The sequence below is a fragment of the Sebastes umbrosus genome, chromosome 2, assembly GCF_015220745.1.
Source record: "Sebastes umbrosus isolate fSebUmb1 chromosome 2, fSebUmb1.pri, whole genome shotgun sequence".
Classification (NCBI taxonomy): domain Eukaryota; kingdom Metazoa; phylum Chordata; class Actinopteri; order Perciformes; family Sebastidae; genus Sebastes; species Sebastes umbrosus.
In genome coordinates this window covers 30505470-30529008 of record NC_051270.1, presented here as the reverse complement: position 1 = coordinate 30529008, position 23539 = coordinate 30505470, and the positions used below count along the sequence as shown (strand labels likewise).

At 39.7% G+C, this 23539-nt stretch overlaps 2 protein-coding genes across 2 annotated transcripts; one reads left to right on the top strand and one right to left on the bottom strand.

The window, feature by feature from the left end:
* Positions 1-128: 128 nt before the first annotated feature.
* LOC119478717 (histidine decarboxylase-like) lies at positions 129-7259 on the top strand. The gene is given in 11 exon segments (XM_037753641.1): positions 129-166; positions 1774-1942; positions 2034-2112; positions 2115-2170; positions 2248-2391; positions 4879-4945; positions 5061-5223; positions 5348-5438; positions 5530-5628; positions 5797-5898; positions 6155-7259. Coding segments are annotated over 11 exon segments (1302 nt in total). The 3' UTR covers positions 6449-7259.
* A 1917-nt stretch (positions 7260-9176) lies between these two features.
* On the bottom strand, positions 9177-23146 carry zgc:158482 (uncharacterized protein LOC100009650 homolog). Its single transcript, XM_037795400.1, has 10 exons — positions 22594-23146; positions 21573-21782; positions 21319-21477; positions 16999-17123; positions 12245-12439; positions 11953-12043; positions 11659-11857; positions 10769-10866; positions 10501-10631; positions 9177-10309 (listed from the first exon to the last, which is right to left on the bottom strand). The coding sequence occupies exons 1-10, from the start codon at positions 23075-23077 to the stop codon at positions 10133-10135; spliced, it is 1869 nt and encodes a 622-aa protein (XP_037651328.1). The 5' UTR covers positions 23078-23146; the 3' UTR covers positions 9177-10132.
* Between the last annotated feature and the right edge of the window lie 393 nt (positions 23147-23539).

Here is a 23539-nt window from a genome sequence, read left to right as displayed (position 1 = left end):
TTAAACAAAAGACTGAATATCACAGCATATTACTGAATGACATATTAAATAAATGTAACTAGGAATAGATATATAAAAAATGATATATCTCTCAGGTGCTACAAAAGCAAGCCAGGTTTTTGACCTAGATGAAGCAGCGTCATGGCATGCTGGATGACCCCTTGTGGCATGTTCTTGAAATAACAAGAAAAGAGAACCAAGTCTTGAATTCACATTTGTCTGAGAAAATAGAGAAACAAAATCATACTGAGAGTGACCATAAGGAAATGATTGAGAAATTACAATCTAAAGAGTGAACAAGATACAAAAACTACCGAGCCATCAACCCAGATATATCCGTTCAGCCACTTTACACCAGTAATGCATTATATATTGAAGACCATTTGAAAAAGAACTCACAGCTTCCCTACAAGAGAAAGCAGAATCCATCAAGACAAGCTTATCATGTTCCCATTCAATATGAAAAACTGCTAAACATGAAAAGAAAAAAAAAATAGGCTAATCATTTTTCAGTAAAATTTTAGTTGCGTTAAAGGACCCAGGGCTATGTACATGCAACAACATCACTACTGGTTAGTAACTTGTACAACCTTGTGACAAAAAATCCAAACTAACCCTTATGAATCTGTTTTCCAATACAAAATTACTTCTTTAAAACTTCCAGCACATTCTTACCTTTGAATGAAATTCAGTGTGCACAATGCTTGCTCCTGGTACACCAGATTAAAGTTGTAAAAGCTCAAAAAGAGAACGCTGCCATTCCAGCCGTGAAGGTGGGATGTGGAGGACCGACCACCTGACCCTTGATGCTCAGCACTTCACCTAAACATGAATAAACATAGGCCTATGGTTTATATGTAATTGTTTGTTCTATTGCCTTCCATATAGACATCAACATGTTAAACAGTTGAACTGCATGTCCTTCATAAAAAATCGGTCTTTATAATGCTTTACAACAGATAAAAACAATAAAAAAAACTGGTCCAAAAGACATCAGTCAAAGTGTAGACTCTCTAATGGACATTTCCCCGGAGAATGAGCACACAAACAAGCTTGTCTGGCTCTTAACAAAAGAGGAGTGCCGCCTGGCGTGGCGCTGACGGGCGATAAGTATACGGAACACCGTACCACAGCTCCGCAAGGACATTTTAGAAAATGCTAATTTAATGTCAGTTAAATATCAGTTAAAAATAAAGCAGCATTTTGTGAAATGAAGGTGAATTACTTTACTTTAGCCTATGGGACTAACTAGCGTACCGCTATTTCCGCTACCTCACCGGAAGTTACGCCCATAACTATTTCTACAATAAGACCTCTGAGAATAAGGTGGATATTACTAATACCATTACTGGACACACGCTCAGAAGCCTCGGCATAGCGCGTAACATCACTAGATATTAGCTTCTTCACTTAAACTGGCTCTAGCGTTAGTTAGCTAAAGTCTGCTAAAAACAGACTAACACAGTGACAACTTAGCTTATGCTAAACAATAGTGATGTTACGTGTTTCAAACCGCCTTGTGCAACTTGTGCAGGGCAATTCAAATCGACAGTATTTAACTGTACTATACGCATCATATACAGTCAACACACAACTTGCCTGCAATGTTACAATATGTTGCTGTTCAAAAATGCTGTGAACTACATGTAGTTATTTTTGTCACATGATGCATTGCAATATACAGTTACACTTTGTAGAATAACAGAACAAGAAGTTATGTAAAATTCTGCTGAGGAAATTACAGTAATTTGTTACAGTACAACATCAATGAAGTCATATCATCCTAATAAATGACATTGTCCGTGTTGGTTTTGATCAGGCCTCCAGCCCAGCATGCACAGAATTGGAAATGAATGTGATGGACTGGTTGTGTAAAGCACTGGGGCTCCCCTCCTTCTTCTTGCATCACCATCCTGACAGCATTGGTGGAGGCATACTGCAGGTTTGCAACAACCTTGATCTGTTTATTTTAAAACCTTTAGCGCAATAGTCTCTTTATTATCCTTTTTTTTCCCACCTGACTCTCCCGTCAGAGTACAGTCAGTGAGAGTACACTGGTTGCTCTGCTGGCTGCCAGGAAAGACAAAATCTTGCAGCGCGGCCTGAGCTCGACCAGGACGTGGACGACTCGGTCCTAAATTCAAGACTGGTGGCCTACGCTTCAGATCAGGTCAGTGTCACCACGCCTTCTACAATAACTTATTAATACAAATAAACTGAGAATTTGATTTGCGATTGCATTTATAGGCTCATTCCTCGGTTGAGAAGGCAGGTCTGATCTCTCTGGTGAAGATCAGGTTTCTGCCCACTGATGAGCAGCTGTCTCTGAGAGGAGACACTTTGAAACAAGCCATACAAGAAGACAGGAGGAGAGGACTGGTCCCTTTCATGGTAGGTAGTCAACACTGAAGGATCATGGGGTTGTTTAGGTGGATTATTTACAAATCATAACAGTGTTTTAGCTGACACTGTACAGCAGCGTTGTATAGTACTCGGAATTGGTCTTGGTCTCGAGACCGGTGTGAAGACCACATTTCTACTTGCTCTTATCTCGGTCTCAGACATGTGCATTGTCTGATTTATTTGTTAACATCATTACTGTGATTGCTCGTAGAAAACACAGAAAAATGTCCTCACATAAAATGTACCTACGCAATGCTGTTTAATTATTTTAAGACACTGTTCATGGTGCATGATAATTACACATATATACAGTATATATATGACAATAAGAGGTGAATGAAGAGGAATCATCATTTACTTTCTATGGGTGTTTTTATGTGAATGGATTTTTCTGATAAATTTTAGGAGTGCTGATGGGCTATATGTTTCACATTTTACTGGTCTTGGTCATGACTTAAAATAAAAGCATACTCTATTGTACTATAAGATATTAGAGTGATTTTCTACATAGCCTATCACATGTGTAGTCTTTTCAGATCATGCCAGATTTCCCCTCTAAACTTCTCAGATGATTTCATTTAAATAATTGTTTGAGGCCAAAGAGGGTAAATTATTTAAGGTCACAGGGGACATTTTACAGCAGAACCTCTACTTTTACTTTTGATACATTATGTATATTACTTGTGTGGGGGCCAAGTTTTGTATACATTTTTTAGTACAATAAATAAGCACAGTCTGTATTTTATGTAGGTGAGATAAATAAGTGATTCCATTGAATAAGTTAATTAATAGTAATTAATATGTTAAAAGTTTTAAAGTCATTTAATGATCATTTGATTTAATTCATCTCGATGTAATGTCTTCATGTGTTACTTTGTAAAGGCAACACTATATAAGCTTGTCTTGACCGAGCCACACAGTTTTCTTACCGTAGTACAGATGGCTAATTAGGAGAACTTAGCTTTGAATACTCCTGTAAGAAGATACTACAAAACTGTGGAATAAAGATTTTTGTTTTATCGTTTTTTACGAGGGAATCCTGTGGAAGTTTTTCCTTCTCAAGTAAATGTACACGAGTAAATCCAAGGTGATCGTTGAGCTTCAACCCCCCACACTTGTGTGTTTATTTAAGTAGGATTTTAAATGCTGGTAATGGAGTGTTTTTACATTAATGTATTGGTACTTTTATTTAAACGATCTGAATACTTCTTCTACCACTGTAAATAGCTTGAAATGAAATAGAAACAGTGGGACCAGGCACTCGAGCGTTCGCTGTCCTGGAAGGAACTCTGGGGTACCGACCAGGGCAAGTTGTCCTTCCTCCTGCGGGCTGTGGCCGATCTCCTGCCAACCCCAAACAACCTAAAGATCTGGGGCAAAGAAGAGGACCCATCCTGCAAACAGTGTGGAGCAACCCTCTGTACCCTGAATCACATCTTGACTGGATGTCCTAAAGCTCTGGGTGAAGGCCGTTACAGGTGGAGGCACGATAAGGTCCTTACAGAAATTGCAAAATGGACAGACCTACAGAGGGTTAAAGCCAACACACACCAGGCACCATCACCACCCGGAGTCATCGGTTTCCAAAGAGAAGGAGATAAGGCTACTAAGACAAGAACAACTGCCAAGAACCCGCCATCCATTTTGCATCGAGCTTCTGACTGGGAGATACAAGTGGATCTCAAGAAGAGGCTCGTCTTTCCAGAAGAGGTGGTGGTAACCTCACTCCGACCGGACATGATTCTTTTATCAAGGAGCACAAAAACCATCTTGGTAGCCGAACTCACAGTGCCCTGGGAGGACAGGCTACCCATTTCTCACCAACTGAAAAAGGCCAAGTACCAGGATTTGATTGATGAGGCCCTAGTCAAAGGTTGGTATGCAGCCTTATTCCCCATCGAAGTTGGCTGCCGCGGTTTCCCAGCAACATCAGTGCGCTACTTCTTACAGAAGATTGGTTTAGAACCCAAACAACTGAAGAAAGCCACTGGAGAAATAGCCACGGTAGCCGAGAGTAGCTCAAGGTGGCTCTGGTTGACAAGAGCCCGCAGTTGGAACCCTTCTGCAGGTGAAGGCTAATGTAGTCTCCACTGCCCCACTCTGGTGAAGCGTACAGGCTAAGGGGCGAAACGCTTATGACCCTGAGATACCTGCTGAAGATGCAGAAGGGTTCCCATCAATGTGAATGCTCTGACCACCTTGCCACCAATGAATGTTATTTAGAGGAGGACGTGCAACACCATGTCCTAAGTTGCTCCTGCAGTTTCTGCTTGTAGCAAAGCATCTCTGATGTTTATTTCACCGAAACAATACCACCTAGAAGGTAATATTAGAATTTGATTGTACAATACTGTACAATTTGTAGGGCTAATGAACATGAACAAACATTGGAATATTTAAAAAATATATATATATAACAAAATACTGATATTAATTGTTACATCTTATATACAATTTTGTTTCTCTCCTATTCAGCTGTGTGCAACTTTGGGGTCTACAGGAGTGTGTGCCTTTGACAATCTGTCTAAACTGGGACCAGTTTGTACGTTTTGAAATTTACTCCCAATAATGTCTGTTTAAACACTGTATGTAAAGTCAAAACATTGTGTTGAGATGTTGAATTACAGTACTTGTATTTAAATCTTTTTCTTTTCCAGGTGCAGAGGAAGGACTGTGGCTCCATGTTGATGCTGCGTACGCTGGCTCAGCCTACCTCTGTCCTGAGCTCCGCTGGTCCTTGGAGGGCATTGATTTGGCTGACTCTTTTGTCTTCAATCCCTCCAAGTGGATGATGGTCCATCTTGACTGCACAGCTTTCTGGTGAGTGAGAACACTAAAACCATATCTTACCTACAGTATATAGAAATACACATTACCTATGAAAGTAGGTCTGAAATTAAGGACTCTTGTTGGTTGGTAACATGGTATAACTTTGTTTTCTCAGGGTAAAAGATAAATATAAGCTCCAACAGACATTCACTGTTGATCCTGTTTACCTCAGACATGACAACTCGAAGGCAGTCGTGGACTTTATGGTATCATACTATCATATCTTCACCTAATTAAAGATTCAATTATGATAGTGAATAGGTTCATGCAATGACGCTGCTTTTTTCTGTTGTTCAGCATTGGCAAATTCCTCTCAGCCGACGTTTCCGTTCTCTCAAACTCTGGTTTGTTATGCGCTCCTTTGGACTGAAAAACCTCCAGGCTCATATCAGACATGTAAGTGGCACTCAGTTCTCTTCATGTAAATTGTTTTAGGAATAAATATAATATAATCAGATAAGGGACTTAGAAGTGTATTTACTGTATGAATTCTATGAAAATCCACAGAATTGATTTGTTTTTAAGTTTCAGGATTTACATGTATATTTATTCTGTCTTTTCTAGGGGGTTGAGATGGCAAAGCTCTTGGAGTCTCTCATAAAGAGTGACCCACATTTCGAGATTCCTGCTGAGAGGCACCTTGGCCTGGTTGTGTTCTGTCTGAAAGTATGTGGCACAAAACTGTACTATGTAGTAAACTTTATCTTTCACTGACTAATCATTGTTGAGATGCACAACCTGCCCAGTCACACCTCATTCAAAGGAGAGTTACTGAATAACTAGTTTAATCAAACAGCTGAAGGGTTGAGCAATAAAAAAAGCTGAAACTTTGACGTGATGTCGCTGAAAAGGCTTCAGTTCAGTTTGGAAGCTTTGAGTATTTTGACCCTGCAACGTTTATGAATATGTTTTGTTATTGTAGGGAGGAAATGCTTTGACCCAGGAGCTGCTGAGGAGACTGACCCAGTTGGGTACCATGTACCTCATCCCTGCAGACATTCACACCAAGCGCATCATCCGATTCACGGTGACCTCGCAGTTCACTACCGCAGAGGACATCCTTAAGGACTGGAGCATCATCTCCAAAATGGCTTCCACTCTTCTGGCTGAGACACAGGCTCTGAATGATGCAGACACACCAAAATCAGGGAAAGATGAGGTGATAGAAGAAAACCAAGACGCTGACTCAGACACCAGAGGCCTTTCCCATTTCTGAATTTATACAGCTCGATTCCTCTCCTCGACTCCTCTCCTCGCGTCTTAGTCACTCCTACTGGAGATACGAGCGGTAGAGGCGAGGAAGAGACACGAGGAGAGAGGAAGCGAGGAAATATGTTTTTAGAGACATGAGACGTCCTTCCCTCTGAAGCGTCACATGAAGCAACGTCCGTTTCTGATGACAGCAGCAGCTGATCACAGCTGGATCAGTTGTCAGTCGGCTTTAACAACTGTTTTTGTCTGAACTGTACTAATACTAATAAAGAGACACAGTTATTACTGGCAGAGCAGCAGTGTTTTCTCTCTGTAGCCTGTTACCTGTTTAACAAAAATGCACATGAATAACAGTCTGCAGTCTGTATTTATACTGTGGACTGTCCTGCTTAGAGGCTCAGGAACTGTTTCTACTGGCACAATGCCCTTATATTATTTATTTATTTTTAGCGTCTGTAGTCATTTATATTCTGACACTAGAAATTGTTAATTAGGCTAATTGTTTGAGGGGAAAATTGAAATTATGTAACTCCTATCAAACCAGACGCTCAGGAATAATCAGCCTCACATGTGACTGAATGGAAATGAGGATAAGTGATGTAAAAGGTGTAAAAGACAGACCCTCATTCTCTCTCTGACTTTAACTGTATCCTTAATAAAAGTTAATGTGGGAAATAACAGATTATGAAAAGAAAAATCTTTCTAATAATTGAAGAAAGTTGTTTGACTTCTATTAGTTGTCATGTTTTATAAAGCCCTTTCAGTGGCAGGCTGCTTCAGCCGCGGTGTGTGAAGCAGAGATACTGCAGGTCCTTCTGCTGCTGGAACATTTTACCATCAACATGGTCCGTTTGTTGTTCACACCTACAATTAACACAGATTTGAACTAGATGATGGCTAATCTGTGAAGGATACACTGTATCCTCGCTTATGGCAAGGCCTATGGAAAGGAGGCTGGGTCACGGACAGACATGGGTCTTGGGGTATGGGGTATAACACATGCCCAGTATAACTGAAGCTGCGGTCGTGCGTTGCGATTGGCTCAATTTCGGCGAGTGCAGGCGAGATTTTACTGCGCATGTGTTATACCCGGGAGATATGACTCGTGACCCAGCCTCCTTTCTATAGGCCTTGGCTTATGGCTGCTCCGGCAAACCTCCTGCGCCTCGCTCCAAACCCCCCAGGAAGAGCGCCGGTCGACGTTCCAGACTTTCATAGTGGCCAAACAGCAGTACTGCAACTTCCGTGTCAGTCACGTGATGCCGTTGGGCCCAAAAATACTTTTTCCCATAGACTTACCTTGGGAAAGAGACGTCTGTAACTCAGCCAAATTTTTTTTTTTAGGTGAATCAACTCCACATTACGAACACTTTAATAGCCCTTATTTTAAAAAATAAGTTTTTAAAGTTGAAATAAAGGCACTAATAGCTGAATCCAGAGTTATTTCCCTTCCTCCGTTCATGTGAGTGAGACCCAGACCGAGGCTGGAGCGCAAGCCGCGATGACGGCGTGACGTTTGGACCCCGCGACCGAGTCATGTGACCGAGCGGATGCTACTGCACATGTCCCAGATGCCCAAGATCCGCCAAGATCCGGGTACTTTTCCAGACGGAAGTCGAGCCATTTAGGCTTCATGCGCCAATGAGCAACTCTCATAGGAATGACCGGGGCCCCGCCTCCAACACTGTATCCAGTTATTTTAATACATCCATGCTCGCTCCTCGCTCCTCGAGATGCAGTTTAGGAATTAGGATGTCCTCCAAGATTGAGCACTGAGATCGATTTCCGGGTCACAAGCCGGAGGATCGAGGAGCGAGGAGCGAGGAGACGAGGAGGCAAAAAATCGGGAATTGAGATGCAGCTCAGGTCTGAGTAGAGAGAGGATGCTGCCTCCACACTGGACAAGGTTCAAGTGGAGCTGTGGATTGACAAGGCTTGGAATCCATCTAGGAGACCAATGCGCTCTCGCGGCAGCGAACCTCTGCCGGATGGAAATGATTGAGAAATTACAATCTAAAGAGGGAACAAGACACAAAACCTACCGAGCCATCAACCCAGATATATCCGTCAATCCACTTTACACCAGTAATGCATCATATATTGAAGACCATTTGAGAAAAACCTTTACACGGTTCCGGTTGTCCTCTCACAGACTACGAGTAGAAATGGGGAGGTGGAGGCATATACCACCTGAGCAACATGTGTGTTACTGTAAGACTGGCATACAAAACGAAGGACACATACTTGTGTGCCCTTGCACATAGGATATCCGTGAAAAATATGGAGATGACTTCAATGAATTGAGCTCACTTGAGTACTCTTTGTGAATTGAGCACTTTGTGGACACTGTTAAAAAATAATTCTAGTTATATTACACGTTTGCCTTGCGTTATTTGAGCATCAGCAAGTGTCTTTAGACTGACTGATGGGATTTTGTGGTTTTAATTGTATTACCTTTTAATATTTCTTTATTTTTACTAATGGGTTTATTGTGTATATTACATTTTTTCTTTGTTTTGTATATTGTTTGGACCCAAATGTTTTGTTTTTGTGTCAATAAAATAACTAACTAACTAACTAACTAGTATACTAGTGTAATTAGTGTATATCACAACTACACTGAGGACAGAGACCTTGTGGTCTCTCCACATCTGTTGCATCTGAGATTTGTTTTTGTATTGATATAATAATTATGAGTAAAATCAGAGCAGACATGGACATGGAAACTAGTCCTGGTTTTACAATAAAAATCACTTTAATTTTTAGGAAAGTAATTCATATTTACAGATATTGGCACATAAATCTAAACATCTCTATTAGGTCCTGTTCAACATATTTTAGGTACATCAGATACTACCTGTAAAAGAAAGTCCAATAGCCACTGTCCTAAAGTTTGTTCTCAAAAACATCTCATTAAACTACATCTGTTTATCCATACATACAGCAACGCTTGTCAGCACTATTGTTAGACTGAATAAAGTAAAATCTCCAATTTGTTTTTAATAAAGCCGCTTAAAGGAACAGTGTGTAACATTTCAGGGGATCTATTCGTAGAAATGTAATATAATATTCATAACTACGTTTTCATTAGTGTATAATCACCTGAAACTAAGAATCGTTGTGTTTTGCCAGCTTAGAATGAGCCCTTCATATCTACATAGGGAGCAATCCGGGTCCTCTGCACGGAGTCCGCCATGTTTCTACAGTAGCCGAGAATGAACAAACACTGGCCTTAGAGAGACTTTCACGTATTTAAGTTACCTGAAGGCCACCATAGTTGTCCAAGACACTTGAAACTGCAGTAAAGTGAGTCGCAGAGTGCGAAACCGTGATACCGCCAGCCGCCATCTGACTTCCGTTGCTCCTAAAGTAGTGTTGTTATGGTAACGATGACCGCTGAGCAAGGCGAACGGCGTTACCACGGTTTTTCCCTCTGCAGCTCACGTTACCGCAGGAAGGAGTGAGTGGAGGGATACTCAGTTGGTCGCAATCTGCAACCACACCACTAGATGCCACCAAATCCTACCCACTGTACCTTTAAGTTTCCACATTATTTTTACTAAACAGAAAATAATATGACAATTATTAAAAAAGATTTTTTCAGTCATTGACCTGGAAGTTCATTATTAAAAGTATCAATGCAGCCAGACTGAAAAGCCTGCACAGTTAGTGAACACTGAGAGCCTACTCATAGTTTGATGGTTCCTGATATGATGGAGCTGTAGACCTGAGCCGTCAGCGGTGTGTAACTCTTCTCTGCATCATCAAGGATGTAAAGAGGGTCCGCGATACGTCCTGGATCGAAACTCTCCTCCACTAACTTCACCTTCATCTGCTTGAAAGTCCCCGTCACCTCCACGGCATTCTAGTTGGAAGAAAAGTACAAAATACTCAAAATATCATCATCTGCTTTTGATCACATGCTGCAAACACAGTGGGAAAAATACATTGTCCAATATTGAAATGGTGGCACAGACAATCCATCACAAATTTTATTAAAATTTTTTTACATTTAATGTGTCATTTCTTCCAAAAGTGTGTGTGAAATAAACGTACCTGTATTCTTATAAAGCGAGGTCGAGCATATGAAGGCAGGTAGTTCACCACATGGTGATATATTCTACTTCCATCAAACTGGGCACCTTCCTTCACAGTGACAGCTGCCATCCCTATCCGCCCCTCATGCCCTACGTTGCCAAACAAGCATTTATTTACCAACTCATTACCAAATCAATGTCTTTATTCAATATTTTGCCATTTGGAAGTCATGACATTCTTATCAAACATACTGTGAGGTAAAATGTGCAGAGGAAATGACCGTCACCTGGCACTTGGACTCCATAAACATTGGCTTCTTTGAGACAATCACTGATGGTCAAGATGTCAGACACCTCGTTCGTGGCCACATTCTCACCTTTCCATCTGTGGGCTCAATGAAGTTACAACTTTATATCAATTTACAGGTCTGTGCATGTGAGGAATCAAAAACATATTCATGTCTGAGCAACAAATACAAGTTTGCCTCACTCATTCAAAAGAGTCTGGTGAATAACATGCAGGTTTGTACATTAAGTGTTGCAGGACTGCTAGAAAATTGCATTCAGGGACCAATAGGAAATGTATTATATATACAGTATATTAAAGGAGCAGTGTGTAGGATCTGGAGATATCTAGCGGTGAAGTTGCAGATTGCAACCAACTGAAGCCGTGTGCCAAGCGTGTAGAAGATTTGTTACACACTGGTTCTTGAAGTTGTCTCGTAAAATTCTCCAGTTTCGATAGTTTTGGTAGAAAGCATGTTGTATAAGAATAACGGATTGCGTCTCAAACAGGAAGAGGATATTCATACAAATATAAAGGAAAGAAAATGGCACATTTGGGAGAAAAAAAGGTATAACCCTTATGTTTAATTTTGTATTTAATCATTAGTAAGAACTTTTTTTCTTCTTTCTAAATTTCTACAAAAAGTGGCAGAATTTCTGTTAAAGAGAAAGTTATGATCTCTAAAGAAACTAAAACGCAATGGATATATTCTGTAATACATCATTTAACCATTTTCTTTGAAGTGCTTTTCACCTTTAACAGTAAAAAGTCAGTAAGCCTGTGATGTTTTATCCTCTATTTGTAAAAGTCTTTCATTTGTCGTTGTATAATATCTGTAAAAAACAAACAATGAGCATCAAAATCAAATCATGGTGCAGAGGAGTTTTGTACCTGAATGTGTCGCCTACACGATCCTGAAAGTAAATGAAGTTGTCTTTATCGATCCTCATTAGGTCTCCACTGTTGAAGTAAAGATCTCCTTTCTTGAGAACATTACGTAGTCTTTTCCTCTCAGTTTGTTCTTCATTCTGGGCGTAGCCGACGAAAGGAGCGATGTCTGTGATCTTTGACACCAGCAGTCCGGTCTCACCTTAAAGAAAAAGCCAAGAGACGTGTCTTTTACTGCCATTGTCTATCAATTGACTACTTGAAATCTATATCAAGTTTAAGCAGGAGTTTCTTCACCTTTGGGTGACTCCACACAGAGGCCGTTAGCATCTCGAATCGGTTCATCCAGCTCCGTGTTGTACTTAATCAGAGTGAAGGGAAACAGCTTCTACAGGAGTAAAGACATCAGTGTTACATTATGTGCCCAATACATCTTTATACTAACTAAATACTTTACACATTTTATACAACTTTATATATCTAATATAAGACATATGTGTGAATCCAACAAATTTACATATACGTTTATTTTTACATATACGCAACAATGTTAACAGAAACATAAAAGTTTTTCTGATCTCATTCTTACCTGATGAAAAAAGTTGACTCGTCCAATAGCTCCAATTTTCCCTGCGTAGTTGACAAATCCCACATTTCCCTCTGTGGAGGCGTAAAACTCTCGGATCTGAATGTTCCCAAAGCGATTGAGAAACTCTCTCCATATCTCTGCTCTGACACCGTTGCCAATGGCCAGTTTTACTTTATGGTCCTTGTCATTTTCTCTCTAGATTGTCACATAAAAAAAGAAAAGAAATAGATCACGCATTTTGCAAGTACTACTGAAATACCTGATTTGATAGCTGATTAACTTAAATTGTCAAAGTACTAGAATCGAATGAATGTTATCAATCACAGAAGGGGTGCAAACTCATCCGGGTTGAAAAAGGTGACAAAGATGCGAACGCCCCAGGAAGAATTTTGAATGAATCCTTAAAATGTGGATTTACAGTTGATTTTAACATGAGGACACGGTAAAAATCACAGTCTTCAGAACTTAAAAGCTAAAGTTGGTAACTTTGAGCAAATATGATAAAAAAATATATACAGACGTAGGCAAAGTTGTTGGTAACGTTCCGTTAAAGAGAGAAAAACCCACAATGGTCACTGAAATAACTTGAAACTGACAAAAGTAATAATAAATAAAAATTCACTGAAAATGAACTAATGAAAATCAGATATTGTTTTTGAATTGTGGTTCAACAGAATCATTTTAAAAAACAAACTAATGAAACTGGCCAGGACAAAAATGATGGTACCCCTAGAAAAGATGTAAAATAATGTGACCATAGGGACATGTTAAACTAAGGTGTGTCCTGTAATTAGCATCACAGGTATCTTCAAACTTGTAATCAGTCAGTCTGCCTATTTAAAGGGTGAAAAGTAGTCACTGTGCTGTTTGGTATCATGGTGTGTACCACACTGAACATGGACCACAGAAAGCTAAGGAGAGAGTTGTCTCAGGAGATCAGAAAGAACATTATAGACCTTCATGTTAAAGGTAAAGGCTATAAGACCATCTCCAAGCAGCTTGACGTTCCTGTGACTACAGCTGCACATATTATTCAGAAGTTTAAGGTCCATGGGACTGTAGCCTACCTCCCTGGACGTGGCCGCAAGGGGAAAATTGATGACATATTGAAGAGACGGATAATACGAATGGTAACCAAAGAGCCCAGAACAACTTCCAAAGAGAAGAACTCCAAGGTCAAGGTACATCAGTGTCAGATCGCACCATCCGTCACTGTTTGAGCCAAAGTGGACTTAATGGAAGACAACCGAGGAGGACACCAAATCATAAAAAAGTGAGACTGGAATTTTCCAAAATGCATATTGACAAGCCACAAAGCTTCTGGGAGAATGTCCTTTGGACAGATGACACAAAACTGGAGCTTTTTGGCAAGTCACATCAGCTCTATGTTCACAGACGCAAAAATGAAGCATCCAAAGAAAAGAACACTGTACCTAATGTGAAACATGGAGGAGGCTCGGTTATGTTATGGGGCTGCTTTGTTGCATCTGGCACAGGGTGTCTTGAATCTGTGCAGGGTACAATGAAATCTCAAGACTATCAAGGCATTCTGGAGCGAAATGTGCTGCCCAGTGTCAGAAAGCTTGGTCTCAGTTGCAGGTCATGGGTCCTCAAACAGGATAATGACCCAAAACACATCTAAAAACACCCAAGAATGGCTAAGAACAAAACATTGGACTATTCTGAAGTGGCCTTCTATGAGCCCTGATCTAAATCCTATTGAACATCTGTGGAAGGAGCTGAAACATGCAGTCTGGAGAAGGCACCCTTCAAACCTGAGACAGCTGGAGCAGTTTGCTCACGAGGAGTGGGCCAACATACCTGTCAACAGGTGCAGAAGTCTCATTGAGAGTTACAGAAATCACTTGATTGCAGTGATTGCCTCAAAAGGTTGTGCAACAAAATATTAAGTTAATGTTACCATCATTTTTGTCTAGGCCAGTTTCATTAGTTTGTTTTTTTAAATGATTCTGCTGAACCATAATTCAAAAACAATATCTGATTTTCATTAGTTCATTTTCAGTGAATTTTTATTTATTATTACTTTTGTCAGTTTCAAGTTATTTCAGTGACCATTGTGGGTTTTTCTCTCTTTAACGGAACGTTACCAACAACTTTGCCTACGTCTGTATATATATATATTAAAATGGTCAATATATCCTGACAATAATATATGAGACAGGTAATCTGAAAAAAATCGTGTTCTCGGCTTTGATTGGTAGTTTTTGTTCGGGCGCGGTAGAAACTTGCAAATGCCATTAGAAGCACAAGAGGGAGGCAGAGGAACATAATTACTTTCACAGATTGTCTCATGCACCACTGTCAGCATATAGTGCCCATGTTAAAAAACCTTATGTCATATTTGCTCATAGTTACCAACTGCAGATATCATTTACTGTAGGCTAATAACTGTTTATGGAGATTACAGTACTAAAATAACAACATAATGGCAACCAAGCAGCTGGCAGTATTATACTGTAAAGCTTGTACAGCATACTACTGTAATATTTTGTTACAGTAATAAACTGTTGTTGTAGATTACAGTAGGTAAACGGTATAATAAAAGTTTCATGCTGGCAACAGTAGCTGCCAGTAGTTTACTGTAATTTAACAGGGACATTTGTTACAATAGGAACACACTTTTTTGTGTAAGATTAATGCAATCTTACTGCTACATGTAAAGGCCTGAGCGGCCAGAATCAGACATGGGCTGCAAGCAAAACAGACCCAGACACCCCCCATCCTCCAAAAATTTACAAAACTCATTGGATCTACACAAACCACACAAATGACCTATTTTGGATTCAAAACACAGATTTTGCCAAAAGGTGACAGGTTTGCACCCCTGAAACACACACACATATGTGAAGTCATGTGCTTTATAATCAACAGACATCAGTCATCTAATTAATTAATTAGGATCCTCTCTGATCAAGTGGCTAATTCCTGTCTATATGTGAGAATTTGTAATTTAAATACCAGATCGCAAGAGCAAAAATACTTCAGTGTGACTTAAAAAACTCATCTCTCTAAAAACCAAACAAACACTGTATAATAAATACCATTCACTGTAATACATGTGACACTAACGTCTACTAGTACAGGGTAGTTTAGTTGCCAAGTTACTTGATATGGTCTAAGTTAAGGTCAGAATCTATTCCTAGTGGTGACCAGATACAGACAGACCACCTCCTCTGACTCGAACACGGTCATGCAGTAAATTGAGACTGCACTTCATGTGATGCAATTAGATACTCTGAATGGCCATACATGTAGGCAGAATGTTTACAGTGCTCCTAAATACAGCAGATGCATCTTTAAGAGATCTGGAAAGTATGCAATGCTACTTTCAAAATCCATTTATCACATCAGCAATTCATATTTACATGCATCTATAATGTTTCATGCCGTTCAAACCCCTACAGATAATGACGCAGAAGGCTGGAACCCGATAGTTGAGATTTAACGATTTCTATTTTGGTAAGCCAACTGTGCTGCTCTGCGGGAATGTACTGATTTGGAAAGTTCTCTCTGACCAGATCTGTCTCAAAGGCAGCTTGCTGCAGCAGGTTTGTCTTGGCAGCTGTCCTGATCACAAGGAGTTTTACACTAGTTGAAATAGCAGAGAGGAACACATCGTTCCCACACGTTCGTTGTTGGGAACGATGTGAACGATGCGAATATGCAAAGATATTGTGTGAGCTTGTTTGTGTTACAATCTTTCTAGTAATTGAAAAACTGAATGAAGAGATACAGGTTATGAAATAGGGCTGGACCAATATATCAGTCAGTCAATATATCACAGCGATATTTTTGAATATGAGGCATCAGGTACGACGGTTCGACATCATGACAGCTCCTTCACAACCACAGATGACTAAAACTGCAATGCAATCATATACATTTTTGTTCTCCCTTAAATTGTACAATTACATTCGGTCGAAAAAAAACTTCCTTTGAAGGCATCATCTATTCAAATGTCCCTGCCGCCCTGATTAAGAGGGAGGGGTGACTTTTATCTCGTGCTTGCCCTAAAGCAATGGCACACTTTGCAATTCAGTTGAGAGTTTTGACTGTCACCTGATCAAGACATTGCTGCAGAGGCTTTTTGAGACTGCAGAGAAGACAAAGTGGTGTAAACATGGAATAACTGATACTTAGTAGCATAAAATGATTAAGAAAAGTAAAGGGCGGTATCAGCAGCTTAAAACAGTTACAAAATATTGCCATCAGACTTCAAAATCAGCTTAGTTTTGCAGTACTGAACTCTGCATGGCTGCAGCAACACTGCGTGAAAAATAATAAATAATAATAATAATAATAACAAAAGTAAAAATAATAATAATAATAATAATTATTATTATTATTATTATTATTTATCTATTTATGTAGCTATTGAATTTACCTTTCAACATCATTATTATTTCCATTTATTTATTTCTCTCTCTCTCTCTCTCTCCTCCTCCTACTACTTCTCCTCGGATACCTGCACATTGCTCTGGTCAGTTTTTCATATATATGACACACTTACAGATTTCATACATGTACACAAATACTTACAATACTCCCACTAACGAAAACAAAACAAAATCTATACCAAATTGAAATCATAACGTTGGTTTCATACGTCTTGTGTTAATGTCTATTTCGTATATTCTGTACATTTGTTACACCTTTGTCTGTCTAATTTGTCACCTGTTTGTACTACGTCACACTGACAAAATAAAAAATAAATATAATAATAATAATTTTACCTTCGGTGTGCTACAGAGGTAACGCATCACCTCTCCTATGTACTGCACAACAGTCACACTGTGTTTCCTGCAGTCATCCCAAAACTTAGAGGCAGAGAACTTCCTCTTCAGAATGATCGTTGACCCTTCAAAATAAGACAGCAAAAATGAAAATTTGATTATGAGCTAAAGAGCAAAGAAATGTGATGACAAAAGATTCAGATTAATTTTTATGGCTTTCAATTCTGCTGAACTTTTGAAGACTTTAAATAATAGTTATAAAAGTAAAGATACAGGTAATGCCCATTCAAAAAAAGACAAAATGCTTATTAAGGATATTCAGCTACATTTTAAAAATGATTGACCAATAAATGCCAGGTGTAATAAATCTACAAATACCACTATTGTATTAACTGCAGCATCCTTAGTTATTTCTACACTATATTTTGACTTGAATTAAAGATGAATTACTGTACTTCATGTAAGACTTGGATATTTCCAAAACACTCATGCCAACAATATTGAACTGCATACCATTTAACTGCATGTACTACACAACAGGATGGGGATTGTTCTGCAGCAGTGTTGTAACTCAGGCTGCTTACCCAGACACATAATAGCAGCGTGAACTTTAGCCCATTTAGAAAGCAGCAGTTAGAAAATAGAGGTAATCTGGTTGTGGTCTGTTCAGATTCCTGGTCAACAGCGACAAAAGACTCTTTCATTTAGTTTCCCAAAGGAGCAGGAAAACAAGAAGGAGGAAGAGGAGGAGGAGCAGGGGCATCACTTTTTGTGTAGTGTGTGGATTCAGTTTACAATTTTGCCTCATATTTAGCCTGAGAACCTTATGAAGGTTTTGTAACAGGGTGTAACTGTCGTAAATCTGCATAATAATATTTACTTGCCCTCAACCGCAGAGATCTGAGGTTCAAGTGATACCTCGATACCTTGTCACTGCATGTTGAAAGATTAATCATTCTAAATATATGAATTTTGACATGTCATAGCTTCGTTTTTTTCATAATACAGTAGTAAAATGAATAAACATCATGTGTTAACTATTGTTGTTGTCCTGTGAAAACTATGTATCTCTATGTATGTAACATCCACTTTTCATAAAAAAGAAGAAGAGCTAAGAAAAACAGCTTTGTGACGACACATTTTTCAGCTAATCCAAGGGCTTTTTTAAATGGTTTATTTATCTTAAGAAGCAGAGACACATGGCCTCCAAAAATCTTCTCAATAAACTGGACGTCATCTACCATACTGCCATTCGCTTTGTCACCGGGGCCCCTTTCAACACTCATCACATGTATTCTCTAGTCAACTGGCCATTATTCCATACCAGGAGTCACATCCACTGGTACCAGTTTATTTATGAAACTATCATTGGCAAAATCCCTCCATATCTCTGCTCACTACGTTCTAGCAAATTTATAAGTATGGTCATTCCTAAAGTCGGCACCTCCTTTGGTCGTCACTCATTCCAGTTTGCTGCTCCTAGTGAATGAAACGGGTTGCAAAAAATGCCAGAACTCCACACTCTCATCCCTTTACCCTCCTTTAATAACTCATTACAAGCGATAGTTTCTGATCAATGCACCTGCTTCTGAATATGCCCCTCGAACACAGCACAAACTGTGTATTGTTGTATATATTGTGATGTTTTAATTTTGTTTTAATGTTTAGGGCTGTCAACGTTAACGTGATAATAACGCATTAACGCAAATTCGTTTTAACGCCACCAATATCTTGAACTCATTAACGCAACTTGCGATTTTCAGGTTGTAACAGGCTCAGTTTTAAAGCTAGCTCGCAAAGGAGGCTAAATAATGCTCTAAACTGATGAAAAACTGGCATGTCCATTTTCAAAGGGGTCCCTTGACCTCTGACCTAAAGATATGTGAATGAAAATGGGTTCTATGGGTACCCACGAGTCTCCCCTTTACAGACATGCCCACTTTATGATAATCACATGCAGTTTGAGGCAAGTCATAGTCAAGTCAGCACACTGACACACTGACAGCTGTTGTTGCCTGTTGGGCTGCAGTTTGCCATGTTATGATTTGAGCATATTTTTTATGCTAAATGCAGTACCTGTGAGGGTTTCTGGACAATATCTGTCATTGTTTTGTGTTGTTAATTGATTTCAAATCATAAATATATACATACATTTGAATAAAGCAAGCATATTTGTCCACTCCCATAGTGATAAGAGTATTAAATACTTGACAAATCTCCCTTTAAGGTATGTTTTGAACAGATACAAAATGTGTGATTAATTTGCGATTAATCACGATTAACAATCATGCGATTAATTGCGATTATATATTTTAATCGATTGACAGCCCTACTAATGTTGTTTTATTGCTAGTTGTATTTATGTTCTAATGTCTTGTCGCTTGCCTTCTGTGGCTGCCTCTTGGCCAGGTTGTCATTGTAAATGAGAATTGGTTCTCAATTGATTTATCTGGTTAAAGGGACTATTTGTAACTTCCATAAATGCATGTTAACAGCGACACCTGGCCGTTAAGGCAACGAAAGTCAGCGTCGAGCTCGCGCTTGCTCGCTCTACATAGACATGAACGAGCATCGCTCAACACAGTGAGGCGACAGACGTCAACTAAAACCACAATATCACTCTATACTTCAGCTGCTTGGCAGTAATGTTAGCTGACCAGACGAAGGTCTCTCCATGAATCAATGCTGATCCTAGTGTTGGCTTTTCCTGCTCAGCGCAGGCTTCAGCTGCGGGGCTCCTCAACGAGTTATGTTATCGCCTCCCGACCGCAGCCGGCAGCCGAAGACACCGGCACCCGGTCGGTAACGAGACGATAACGTAACTCGTTGAGGAGCTCCGTCACTTCACAAGACACGGAAAACCTCTGTTGGTCTGGAGGAGCTGCAGCAGTTATTTCTGCACAAACGTCCACTGTACATTCACTAGATATTCTCAGAGCTAAACTAACTCTGTGAGCAGAGTGCGCATATGCGAGCGCGCATGTGTCCCGACCCGGTACATTTATACGCTTAAAAAGTTACAAACAGTCCCTTTAAATAAAGGTAATAGAATAAAATAAAAATAAAACATCTCAAACGGCTCACCTGTCTCAATGGAGCCATTTATTATTATATATAATTAGATTATAGCTTCAGCTTGTTCTGTCAAGCTCAATGTAAACTGACACGGTTCAATAAAGGATGAATAAAAAGATGATGATATAGGCTAATCAACTTTTTACATTTTCTAGGATGTGTTTGGTTCAGGTTTTAGGGTGTGTCACCAACTGTCAAAAGAGCTGCTGCCTTTAGGCTCAATGTGGGGGACTTCTTTGATAACATCAGTGATAGACATGTATGATTGATAGACTAGGCGTACCGATATAGCTCAACATCCTCTCCCGAGGCTCAACTTACCCCTCATCGGGGGCAGGTTGAGCCAACAGACCACTTTTTTTTTTTTGGAAAGTCATATTTTGAAAGCTTTTAGATCCAATTATTCCAAAGGATGCACCACACCATGTACATACATGTACATGTACATGTTGTACACTTTAAAGATGCCTCAAGTAAAAACCCGCTCAACTCACCCCACTCTCCCCTATGCTATCGTCACATGAATGTTTCAGATTATTTTCATTGTTCACAAAACCAGTCAGATGTGTTCCTGCAGTGTGTAGGCTAGTGTTCAAATTGTTATGTTTAATCAGTCATATTATTGCACTGCTCTGTACTCTTGCACTACTTGTACTACCCTATTTAAAGTGAACTAAACTGTAGGTCTATATACAGTATGTTTATGTCTGCTTTCTTTTGCTGCTTGTCGATATGTGTATATTTGTGTAAGTATAGTGATGTGCACACTAGATCCTGGCCCACACTGGACTGTTGAGGCTGATACAGGATGAAGACAAGATGAAGTAGATCTCCAGTCATCCTAAAGCAATTTTTGAGGCTCTAACTTTCTGTTTCTTTCCTTTCTTCAAAATGTTTCACAATCTGTTGCATGTTCAACTATAAAGATTTAAATTGGATTTAAACTAGGGTTGTCAATCGATTAAAATATTTAATCACGATTAATTGCATGATTGTCTATAGTTAATTATGATTTATTGCAAATGAATTGCATTTGCATTTTTTTCTCTGTTCAAAATGTACCTTAAAGGGAGATTTGTCAAGTATTTAATACTCTTATCAACATGGGAGTGGGTACATATGCTTGCTTTATGCAAGCATACATTTATACGCTTTTGTACATTTATACGCTAAAAAAGTTACAAACAGTCACTTTAAATAAAGGTAATAGAATAAAATAAAAATAAGACATCTCAATCGGCTCACCTGTCTCAATGGAGCCGATAAAGCCTATAATGAATCCAGCTGTGTGGTACAGAGGCAGGTTGAGGTAGATGACATCACTAGACGTTACACCGTTTGAAGATAAAACAGCCAGAGCGGTTAAGAGGCGGTTCTGATTAACCACCGCTGCCTTAGGTAGACCTGAAATACAACAAGACACAAACCTTGACAACCAAAGAACTGATATGTGGCTGTGTGAACAGATTATCTAATGAAACTCATAAACAAACCAATACCTGTAGTTCCAGAGGTGTAAATATAAACTGCAGGACTTTTGAATGTGATGTGTGATCTGAGGGATCGAGGGAGCGGGGTGTCTGAGGCCTCGTCCACTTTATCAGAGAAGCTCTCAATCCCAGGTGTGTCACAGTGTTTGGTCATCAGGAGGACTGTGACGCCGTGCTCTATCAGTGAGGGCAGCACGTCCTCCACTGCTTCCTTCAGCTCTAGAAAGGGAGAAAAATGAGAAAGTAATATACCAAGCACCGCCCACCAGCCGGAGCAAACTTTCTCATTTTACAGCTAAACAGTACACTACAAGATGTTTCTGAATACATTTGAGGAGAGAAATCGGCATTAACGTAACAGAATATTGATTCATATTTGATCAGCGCTGCCTAGTTTGACCGTATGATCGGAGTTCGCGAGTGAGTGAGAGATAACTCCATTGAATGAACAGCCAATAGGAACGCTCTCCCTCTGAAATGACTTGTGATTGGCCAAAGTCTCCCGTCACAGGCTAGATGTTTTAAAGCTTGAAAGCAGAGCCATGAGGAGGTGCAGAAGTCTAGTTTTTTCTCAGAACACTTGAATTACACTATGCTGAAAGGTTATTTTTGCCCAGTGATGCCAAAAATATTCTGCCTACTGCAGGTTTAAATCCCTTCTCCTGCACATGACTGTGTTAAATCAATCTGGCTTTACATCTCTGATGAAACATCAACTGTACCAGCCACTTGGCTGAATTAAAAGCAAACTGTACAGCATACCATAACTGAACATGTTTGTGCATGTTCACTTTTAGGAGTTTGTGCCAACAATGGGCAAACAAACTTTAACTTCTTCTTCTTCTTCTAAAACAGCTTAAACCTTTAAGCGTGACTGAGGTCACATTAAAACCAGAAATTATTTAGTTTCACAGCTGTTTAAAAAACTTAACATCCAATCTGAATGCAGGAAGGAAGTCAACAGCTCCTGGTCTTTCTGCCTCAACTTTATGTAAAGTTTTGCTCTTTTGCTGTGTGCACAGATGCATACCTGAGGCTGCTATCAACACTTTGGCCTTACAGCAGTTAAAGCAGTGAAGCAGAGACTTGGTGCGGATGTTGTGGTTGAGAAGAGCCACAGGGGAGCCTAACTTAGCCAAGGCCAGCCAGGTAAACATGAAGACGGGCTCATTCCCCATGAACAGTGCCACGGTGTCTCCAGCTTTATACCCAGTCTGAGACAGAAGCGCGTTGGCTGTTTTGTTGCTCCTCTTATCTGTGTAAGTGAACGAGTAGTTTTCATTCTCAAACACTATGAACAGCTTGTGTGGATGCGCAGCGGTCTGCTCCAAGAAACGGTCCAAAACAAAGAAGAGAGGTCTCCTCCTTCGCCTCGACATAAACTTCACTACAATCCGCAGTAGATCCCCGAAATACTGAATATCCATCCAGAGATAAGGGGACAAAGTCTTGAGTGCGAACGGTATGATGAATAGACTTGCTAGAAGGACTGAAATCATATATATCAGCATCATGTCGTCTCGTTTAAAAGCCACAGGTCCTGTAGAAAAAAGAAAAACAAGGTGTAGCCACAGCTGCAGAATGGGGCATGTTGTGGCATTACGGACTGTGTTCAGTGGGAGGGGCATTTTCTCACAAAGTAGGTTAAGATCATGGAAAATGTAAAATATGTGAATCATTTGGAATACAGAAGATTCAATGGTTTATTGCTCAGCAGCTGCGTGGCACATTTTTTTTATTGCAAAAAAAAAAGGAAAAGAGTGGTCTTCACACTTTGGATGACAGAACTGATCAAGATTTATTAAGAAAACAAAGTTAAAGGGACTGTTTGTAACTTTCAGAAATGCTTGTTAACAGCGACACCTGTGGCCGTTAAGTGGACGAAAGTCAGCGTCGGGCTTGTGCTCGCTCTAAATATACATGAACGAGCATCGCTCAAAACAGTGAGGCGACACACGTCAGCTAAGACAACAATA